General features: G+C 34.9%; 1 protein-coding gene across 1 annotated transcript in view; it reads left to right on the plus strand.

Annotated features, from left to right (window-relative positions):
• Positions 1–11,104, plus strand: part of CCDC148 (coiled-coil domain containing 148) — a 290,895-nt gene that overhangs the window by 112,182 nt on the left and 167,609 nt on the right. The window contains exons 5-8 of the mRNA XM_027768454.1: positions 2,021–2,103; positions 2,514–2,662; positions 3,786–3,881; positions 3,958–4,139. Coding sequence (XP_027624255.1) covers positions 2,021–2,103; positions 2,514–2,662; positions 3,786–3,881; positions 3,958–4,139 — 510 coding nt within the window. The remainder of the gene's footprint in view (positions 1–2,020; positions 2,104–2,513; positions 2,663–3,785; positions 3,882–3,957; positions 4,140–11,104) is intronic.

Genomic DNA, 11,104 nt, shown 5'->3' on the forward strand with positions numbered 1-11,104 from the left:
CAGTGTTTGTCAATCTTTAAAAATCTATACCTCCTTTTAATAAGTGCAAGATTTTTATGCTTTTTTGTAAGAGGCTCCATTTAAGACCCTCAGGCCTATGGAAGAGAAGGGCCTACAACAAGAGCACATTTTTATTGGTAATTTAGAGTGTTAGGTAATACATTAACTACTTCACCTGTTTTGTCTTACTCCTTGCAGCGACTTTGCAAAGTAGATACTATTGCAATTTTACACATGAGAATCTGATCTCAGAAGATTAAAGTTATTTGTAGCTGGTAAATAAGCTATGTTGTGTGGAGCTGGGATTGGACCATGTGCACCTAACCGCTGTGCTCCACAACCTTGAGGTTGAGCAGCTTTTTCTGTCTTCCACAAGGTTCTAGTCCTATCACCTGAGATCTAATTGGTCTAGCCTGGCTAGCAAGAAAAAATAAAGTTGCCAAACTTTAATTCTCTAAAATCAGTACTAAGAAAATACATGAAAGCCCTGAATATAAAATTATGTTTAATAATTAAATTGATAAAATTTTATTTAAAGTTTAATGTTCTTACTCAATCTATTATATATCCCCCAAGGACTCAGATACACTTTCTCAAGGGCACTTATTCCTTTGTTTTATTCTGTACCACAAAGAAACTGCTGCATTTTTGTGTGATCATTTGTCTGAATTATATGTTAATCTCTGCAGTGCATCTGCTTAAAGATAAACCAGCCTGGTGAAAGGTGTTTTTGAGCCCTTAGGAGTCTACTTTAAGTTCAGATCTTTTTTTCTTCTAGGATAGAGCCAACATTCTAGATGGAAGATCAGTGTTCTTAAAACATCAAAAAATACCTATAGCTTCCTTCTCCTGGTAGTTTGTATGTAATCTTATGGCTTTCTGGGTGTTGAAAATGGAAGGGAGCTGAGCTAGATGGTTCTTAAGTGCTGTATTTTTGGTTAAACAAATCTGTTCCGAAATAACTTCTGGTTTGACTCCATAATTATCCACCCATTCTCCATATAAAAGTTGCAAATGTGATCTTAAAAATATCTCTGTCAAAAACTATGTTCTAAAAAAACAGTGAAGAATTGTCTAAAAGAAAAATCCTGTCCCATGTCAGTAAATTGACTTAGAAGGTGATGGCATATACATAAATTGGAATAAATACTGTATAACCATTCAAATGATAATTATGAAAACTATTTAGAAATATTAAAAAAATCAATGTTAAACAAAAAATACCACAATATAAAATATTAAATATGCTATAATGACAATGATGACAAATATATAGATATGCAGATGAAGGCTAGAAACTTACATGCAAAAATAGAACAATCATTGATTAAAGTATTATAGTTGCTATTTTCTTATTTTATGCCATTTTAATACTGTATTTCAGTAATCGCCATAAATCAAAACTCCTATCTGTAATTTAATCTGCTATAAGCAAGGAGTAGATTGTAAGACTGTTGAATGCCCATTTAAAATTGGTTATGTTTTACTCTAGAGATGATCGTATTTTTTAAATATTGTAAAAGATAATTATGATTTGTTTTTATTACTAGAGCATAAAAATTACTCCCCTTTCCTGAGTTCAGGGATCTTATCTTAAATAATCTTGTGGTGGCCTTGTTTTGCCTTCCTCTTTATCTCCTGTTTCTCTTGCTTATCCGGTTCAAGGCTACCCTCTATCTTGCTGCTTTGGGAATCTTCCTGAAACAGTGATCTGAGCGGGTGAGGTCAGCTGAATATCCTTCAGCGGCCTTCCTGATGCTCTAGGCCGCTCCACATGAAGCAGTGCCAGGATCTGCCATGTGTTGGCCTTTGTTCATGCTGTTACTTCTCCCTGAGTCTCATGCTCCTTCCTAGCCCAGTGTCTGGCAAGTACCCAAACCGTTTTAGGGCTTCAGTATATGATCTGAAGACGTGAGCAAAATCATAATAGACTGAGTACTTCTACCTGTTCTTAAATATAAATACATATATATATATAACATGTTTATGATTAGAAAATTGATTGTCATGTCTATTTCAGACATAAAATGGAATCTGAAATAAAATCCTTACTCATTGAAGAAAACATCGGAAATGAATGCCTTTGTGACATTGTGGATTTTGGTGAGATTTCTTTGATTTTTATTAAAAGGAGGATCTTGTTTTGAAAAATTAAATGGGCTATTCACTTAATGATCCTTTTTTGTTCTTTTAAAAAAAGAGTGGTTCATTAATTTTTAAAAAAATTAATTTATTATTATTTTATTTGCTATAGGGCACATGTGCTCACCAGAGAGAGACAGACAGACACAGAGAGAGGAAAAGTGAGAAAGCAAGGCACCGGTCCAGGATTCAAAGCTCAGTCAGTCAGTGCAGGTCCAGTGCCTTAACCACCATGCTACCTGCTGACCCCAATGATCTTTTAACTATATCTATTTCTTTAAAAAGGAGTCCAAAAGTAAATGTGTATTCTAATGCCTATTCTTATAAAAACTTAATAAAGCACTTCCTTGATATGATTTGTTTCATCACAGAACAAGCATTATCAGAGCAATGGGTTGCCTATGTTAAAAATGTCCTAAGTCCTGTTTGGCAATTGAGAGCAGATCTAAAGCACAAACATCCTACTTTACAGCATTCACACCCACATACTGAGCTTAACTCAGTGAAGCTGCTGGAGGAGGTTAGTGTATTATCTTCGTTTTCAATAGTGTAATATTTAATTTTTGTACCAACAAGATTAGTTTGAGATAAAAAACCAGTGTGTCTTGTGTATGTGAATAGAAGGTTAATAAATTGTGCCTGTTTACTATCTTAAACGTATCCCTGAATCTGTACAAGCGCCTTCATTTCTCACCTGGAATGTTACACAGGTGGTCTACCTGCTCTTATTCTTGCCCCTCCTCCTAGCCCTTTTCAGGATCCTAATCCCAGGACATGGGGGGGGGGCAGATGATCCTGTTGCTGAACCCTCTCACCCTAGCACTCCTGTTTCCCCTTAAGCTCACCCCCCCCCATGCTCCCTTCCTGCTTCTTCATGCATGTCCCCTATTGACACTTCCTTCCCTGTAAGAGCTGTCACACTGGTACTGCCTTCTTTCTGTGCCTCCCACAGGTCAGTCTGGATTCGGTCTTAAAGCCTCTGCACTGGCTGTCTTCTCTCTCTGACTGATGGCACTTCTGTCATCGTAGTTTTGTCTTAAATGTTCTTTCCTCCAAGATTCCTGTCCCGAGAAGCCTTAGTCATTTCCCATCACACTTTAGCATTTTTACATCACTTATCTCCTCCACCTAAAACTTTCTTAGTTATTTTATTTTATTGGTTTGTTGAATTCCTTCTCTTAATAGAGTGTGAATTCTTTGTGTATAGTGCTAGGTGTAGGGTTTTAGGTAATTTTTGAATTCAGTTATTCCGTAATGTGCTATAGTGCCTTCATAACTAATCATTTAAAATCCCTGCTTGGATTAAGAGTAAGGATGCCAGGGAAGAAAGAGAGGGTGATTGACACAGAGACAATGTAAGTTCTGTGCCCTTCAACAGACACAATCCGAATGTAAGTACAGAGGGCTGTGACCATACTTTACTTTCTGAGCCCTATTTTTGGTTTCTGTGTCTGGAAGCCTCACTGAAACTCCTTTGTTTGATGAGTGCTAGCTGGCTGGCATCTCTTTAATACTTTTCCACAGGTGTTTTCATCAGTTATTGAAGAATATCATTATTTTTTTGAAAAGAATTCTTGAGTCTAAATATGAATATTGGAAGAGTTGGAATGATACGCATACATCCTGTTCCCAATGTCCTACAGGTTGACATTGTGAAGAAACAATTGAAAGCTGTCTTTGAAAAACTTATTCTAGAGCAACAGAAAATAGAAAATGATCTTTCAGACTGGAGTGTGAAAGTAAGTTTGATACAACTAGCCATTTATTTATCAATTTATTTATGCTAAATAATGTAATTGCATATTTCTTTTTCAGATACTAGAGCATTCTTCAGCAGAAAAAACCAATGTGCTTAGTGAACCGCCCATGGAATTAGAAACTTTGGAATGTCCCTACCCTGACTTGAAATCTTCAATCCTTAATGAGTTCTGTAACTTTACAGAGAAATATCAAAAGAAACTTCAAGATTTTGATCTGCAATTACAAGACATATACAGGTGATGAGCTAAAACTACTTGAATTCTGTAGGGTTTTTTACACTAACTTTTTACTTTTGTTTGGGGTCACTCAACCTCTAATTTGCAATAAATGTTTAAATTGTTGATGAAAGAAGGATCATTTTTAAAAGAATTACTTTCACATACGACATTTAATATCTTTGTTATAATTTATTTTATATAATATATGAATTAAAATACGATGAACTGCTTTTGTTGAGCTCTTATCACAAAGGTAAGAAACACTTTTCAAATATGAATTTTCAGGGACCGGCATTTAGCGTAATCGCTATGTCGCTGAACTCCCATGTAGTTGACTGCGGTTTGAGTCCTGGACCTGGGGGCTTATACTCCCGCCGGGTGTGTGTACATGTGTGCCCCAGATTCTGAGAGGAGAATGGAGGAGAAGGGATTGTGGTGTGGCCATCCCCCCTGGGGGGTAATTTCTCGCTTTCTGTCTCTCTGTCTCTGTCTCTCTGGTGAGTGCATGCGTCCTGTAGCAAAAACCTCTCCAGAAAAAAAGAACATATGAATTTTCAGTAATCATGAATTTTCATTTCAAGTCAGCACTGTTATAATAATTGATAATGATGGAAAATGTACCTATGGATTTATGTTACTTATCATCATCTGGTTTTGTCCTATGGTATACACAGAGTGTGATTTCCAATTTTAAAGACATTTCTCTTGTTCATGTTGATTTTTTTTTTAAGGAAATATACTTCTGGTTGTATTCTGAAAAAGATAGTCCTCTTCTGAATGGAAAATATAATATCAGTGATTTAAAATCCAGTTTTGGTAGTGGTAATCTACTCTAGTATCCTCTGTATTAAAATTCACTTGAAGGACAAGTCCACATGTGCCAACTTGAGTCAGATCAATGGTCTATCTTTAATTTAGTATTTTGTATATAAAGTTATTAGGGAATATTTTGTTGGAAAAAAGTCCCTCCCCCCCCCTTTGGAGAGGTTTTTGCCATAGAGTGCATGGGTTCACCAGACAGACAGAGAGAGACAGAGAGACAGAAAACAAGAAATCATTCCCCAGGGGGAGTGGCCACACCACAATACCTTCTCCATTGTCCTCTATTCTCCTCTTGGGATCTTGGGCATGCATGCACATGTGCCAGTGTGAGTTTAAGCCACCAGGTCTGGGACTTGAACCACAGTAGACTACATGGGAGTCCAGCGACATAGCCATTATGCCAACTGCTGGTTCTGGAAAACCTTAAAATTTCCCCAAAAGAATGTATATTTAAAAAGAAAGAAAAACTATTGAAGGAACATATTTATTATAAATTAAAAACAAATATTCTTAACTTTTAAGTGGAAGAAAGTGAATATGACAAACATTTGTATTTCTCATATTTTTTTAATGAATTGCCTGTGAACACACCTCCTCTATATGAAACTACTAGTGCTAAGAAATAAATAACAAAGAAAATCTTGAATTAAACCAAATAGAGTTCTTTGCTTTGGTAGCTCCCTAATCCAAACTCTTCAGTATAGTTTCTACATATGTCTCAACACACCTGTAGGTGAATAGAGTCAATCCTAATGAAGTTTGTTTGTTTGTTTGTTTGTTTGTTTTGATACAACACCCTGAACAGAGTGTGGACACTTCGCTCCACTGTCAGCCTTCAGTCAGTCCTGGTTCATGGGCACACATGTACCCAGCATACTTAGGGAGGTCTCTGGACTTCAACTGAGGACCTTCCAATGCGCTATTGCCTTGGAGAGCATCATATTTTACCACTGTACAACAGCTTGTTCCCTTTTGACTTTAGTTTTCTTCTTACACCTCTGCGGGTAGCTGGGGAGATGTTCACGTGTTCTTCCTCATCAGATACCTTTTGCTCTCCTGAAAGCCTCTTCTTCCTTCCTTCTTTCCCTCCATTTTTGCCTTCCTACCTAACAATAAAGATGAGAAATAAATTAATAATATATCTTTTACACATGTTGATTGATTAATTTCTTCACCTTAATCAAAACGTCAGTCACAGCAAAGTATTAACCATGCACTTAAGTCTCTAAATGTAAAATAGACACCCTCCACCTGCTCTCCATCCCTGCTTATTAAAGAGGTTTTAGAACTCATAAAGCAAGAGAAAGAGGGTTTTGTTTGGTGGGGGAGGGGACATATAATTAGGCATTAAAGGGGGTAAATATGACTATGCCCTTCATTAATAAAACAACTTGGCTGGCCCATGATCTTTCCTCCCTGACTATGACTTGTGCTCCTGAGAAAGCTGACAGAGTGTGGTGTTTCTAGGTTAGTAGCTTTTAAATATGGAGATGTTTGCATTAGCAGTCTGAAATGGCTTCTTTCCATAAGATCTATCTTTTATAGCCAATTTTCCTTCCTTCTTTTGAATCCAAACTCAATTTCTACTCTTCCTTCATGCAATCCTGTGCAATATAAAAAAGTCAAGATGCATAGATATATTGAAATTACTGAAGACTAAGTAGAGAATTAGATAAATATACATCACATGCTAAGATTTCCACAGAGGGAAGAAACATTGAGGATAAAATAGCTTAGGAAGGCTTGATGGAGGAAGTAAAATTCACTGTGGATGTTGAAGAAGAGTTAGAACAGCTAGAAGGCAGGGAAGGAAAGGTGTTCTGAGAAGTATGATTAAATCGGTAGACTGTAAACTCCATGAGGATAAAGTAATGTATTTGCTATATTTGTATGCTTAGCACCTAGCACATTTAGACATGCAGCATCTTCTAAATAGATGATTGTTCAATTGAGTTGAATTGAAGGGGAAAACAATAAAGGAAAACATAGCAAGGCATGTGATAGGAGCAATAGAAATCTACTTGCGAGGGATATAAGGTTTATAAATTTTAGTTTAATGGTCTTCTTGCCACATATCATGATCTGAAGTACATTTTATATAATCAATGATGAATTTTACTTGATGGATATTTACTGAGTAATTGTTAATATATGGTGGTCTCTGCTAAGCTCCTTGGTAGAGATCTTAAGCTTCCCTAGAATATACCCTTGCCTCTGAGAAGGCTTGGAACATTTGGGGGAAACAACATATACACATGTATCTTGACTCAATAGAATGTATATGCAAACTTCAACAGAAGGAAATACCTTATAATTATGCTAGAAGTAAATAAGAAGTTAGTGACCATCAGTAATCTGTGGCTGGTAGGCAGTATACATGTAAGTATACTATTCTAACTGGCAAAATGAATTAAATGATCGATTATAATATTATGTACTCTTCAAATTGGCCAGTATCTGTTCTAATTTGATATGATTATTTTTACTTTTGGTTCCAGTTATTAGACTTTGTGAAAATTCACTTAGATTCTATATGTAGATTTGCAAACCTGTGGAATAACTATGTTCACAGTTTAAACAGATGGGTTTAAGAGGTCTTCAGGAAGTGATATTAAGATGAATAGTAAACAAAAGCTATCCATGAATTTCCATACTTTTATACCAAAATAAACTTGTAGTTTAATTCCATTTTTTTTCATGAACTTTTCAAGATTCACTTGTATTTCTATGCCATCTGAAATATAAAATAATCTGGAGAATAAATGCAGTCATATGTCAGTATAATAACAGAAATGCATTCTGAGAAAGACATTATTAGCTGACTTCATAATTGTAAGATCATAGAGTGTACTTACATAAACTTAGATGATATAACCTACTAATATTTATGTTATATGGTCTAGTCTATGTTTTATGGTATCACTGCTGTTTACGTGGTTCATCATTGACTGAAATATTACCATGTGGCACATGCCTATATATTTTAAGATCAAAATAAGTTAGAAAGTTTTATATTACTGTGGAGTATACAGATCAGTAGAACAAAATAAAAAGAAAAAAAAAGAAAAATATAAGAATTTATTATAGGATCAGACAGTGGCTCAGTAAAACATGATACTCTGTGAGGCTGGATATGTGTAAAGTTCTCGATTCACATCTCTGAATATACCAGGCATTCATGTTGCCCTTCGTCCAGGCTGGCTGAAGCTGAAGGTGGATTGCAGCATCAAGACTGTTAGGAGCGCTCTCGCTCTCTCTCTTTCTCTCTCTCTTGTGCTAACTCATAAAAGAATAAAAATAAAAACTAAAAAAATTTGATATAAAAGAATATTTTTTAAATGTAGAAGAAATACTGGATTATTTGTAAAGTAGCATTAGATAACAAGCAATAAAGCAAGGGCTCTTCACTGTTCTATGACTCAATAAATTCCAGGTACATTAGGATATGAAGAAAGACAACCAATTCCAGGAGATGAGAAATCCTTCCATGACTTGAAGGAGGAACTCCATACAGAGATAAACAAACTTATAAAGAATCAAGTAGAATTTCTGGAGATAAAGAAAACCTCCCTCAAAAGTATTAAGAGCAGAATAGACCATGCAGAGGAAAGAATCTTTGATCTTGAAGACAAAACCTCCAATTTAGTTCAAGCAACTGAAAAGTGTAAAAGAATAACCTCATTAAAAATGAGGACAATGGGGACCCGCAGTTTGCATAATGGCTATGTCACTGAACTCCCATGTAGTTGACCACAGTTTGAATCCTGGACCTGGTGGCTTAAACTCATGTGAGCCAGGCATGTGTGCGTGCGTGCCCAAGATCCCGAGAGGAGAATGGAGAAGGGATTGAGGTGTGGCCATCCCCCCTGGGGGGTGATATCTCACTTTCTGTCACTCTGTCTTTCTGGCGAGCACATGCACCCTATAGTAAAAAGCTCTCAAAAAAAAAAAAAAAAAAAAAAAAAGAAGAAAAAGGACAATGAGGAAATCCTACACACCATTAAATGGCCAAATATCCACATAATTGATTTTGCAGAAGGTGAAGAAACAGGAAAAGGCATAGAAAACATCTTTCATAATGTATTAACTGAAAAATTTCTAAATTCAGAGAGACATGCAGATATGCAGATATCTAAATCTAGGAGACACAAAGGACACTAAATAGATATAATGTAAGAAGATCCTTTCCAAGGCATATCATAACCAAATTGTAAAATTAAGAAGCAAAGATAATACTCTAAAAATGGCAAGAGAGAAATGCCAAGTTATTTGCAAAGGTTACCCAGTTAGACTAACATCAGTTCTCTCAGCTGAAATAATGCAACCAGGGAAGAATAGAAAGACATATTTAAAACTCTGGAGGAAAAAAGTTATTTCAGCCAAGAGTATTATACCTGGCAAGATTATATTTCAAATGAGAAGGGGAAATAAAATCATTCCCAGGTAAATGCTGAAAGAATTCAACAAAGTGAAACTGGCTCTTCTGGAAATACTTAAAGAACTATTACACCAGGAAAGCTAAAGGGAGACAAATAGTAGTACAAGAACACAAAACAACAGAAAAAAAGAGTAAGTCCACACACATTGATAATAATATTGAATGTCAGGACTAAATTTGCCAACCAAAATGCTAAAAATTCAGATTCAACTGTTTTACACACAAGTGGTTTAAAAAAAAATTGACCAATTATTTAATAGACAATTGTCTCCACAGGTTTTAATTGTTGATATTATTAATTATATATATATATACACACACACACACACACACACATATATGCATATATATATACATGTATATATAATAACCATTACTCATTGTATAAAATGAGATAACAGGAAAAGTCCAAGTTGTTACAGGAAGCTGAATCTGTCTCTGGCATGAATTGAAAGAAGTCTAAAACCAAGAATGTAATAAAGCATATAAATCACCAGATCACTGACTTTATCATGTCTTTACTTTTAAACATATTTTTCCAATTTTGCTTTTGAATTTTGAGGGCTTAGTTATTTATCCACAGTACAGTATTGTGGTCTTATAAGAACTCACAATGAGTGAAAAAAAACCAAAATAACCCCACAAAAAACAAAAATCTCTCCTGAACTATAATAATAAGTGCTTGTAGCAAGGTTGCAAAATACAAAATTAATATATAAAATGTAATCACTTCCCTAGAATATATTAGCAATGAACTAATGAAATCTAAAATTATAAACAAATTATATTATCATCCCAACAGTCACTTACTTTGGTATGAATCTAAAAAAATATAGGCTAGAACTACATTACAACAACTACAAAACTCTGACAAAAAATATCAAATAAGAATAAAATAAATGGAGAGATATCTTGTGTTCATGGACAGGAAAATCCAATGCTATCAAGATTTCAGTTCTTCCCAAATTAATCTAAAATTCAATGCAATTCCAATTAAAAAAATCAAAAAATTATTTTTGTGTATTAACAAACTAATTCTAAAGTTTATACGGAAAGGGAAAGACCTCAAATAGTCAGCTAGATAATGAAGAAGAAAAACAAGAATATCACTGTCCAATTTTTTTTTTTAAATTTACTATAGAGGCATGTATACTTAGAGAGAGAGAGACAGAGGGAGAGAGAGAGAAGAAAGTGAGAAAGCACCCCACACCCCCAGCAGGGATGACCATGTGATAATCCTTTTTCAATTTTCCTCTTGGGATTTTTGGGCAAGTATGTACCTGGTATATTTTTCAAGATGCTAGGTCGAGACTTGAACAATGGTAGAACCCTGCTGCCTTAATCATTCACTATGCCAACTAGCTACTGGTCTGACACTAACCAACTTTAAGACTAAAGCTATAAAAAAGTTATATACTAAAGTTATATAAAGTTATCATAATTAAGATAGTGAGGTATTGGCCAAAGAATAGACAAACATATCAATAGAACAGAATAGAGAGCCCAGGAAAAGACTCACATTAATATAATAAACAATTATTTGCAAAAAAAAAAAACCTACAAAAAAGCAATTCAACTAAGAAAAGATAGTCTTTTTACCAAATGATACTGGAACAAATGGACATCCATATGCCAAAAAAAAAAAAAAATCAACAGAGACTAGATCTTTCACAATAGAAAAACTGTGGCACATATACTCTATGGAATACTATTCAGCCATAAA

This window comes from Tupaia chinensis, unplaced genomic scaffold (assembly GCF_000334495.1).
Source record: "Tupaia chinensis unplaced genomic scaffold, TupChi_1.0 Scaffold146346_2, whole genome shotgun sequence".
Classification (NCBI taxonomy): domain Eukaryota; kingdom Metazoa; phylum Chordata; class Mammalia; order Scandentia; family Tupaiidae; genus Tupaia; species Tupaia belangeri.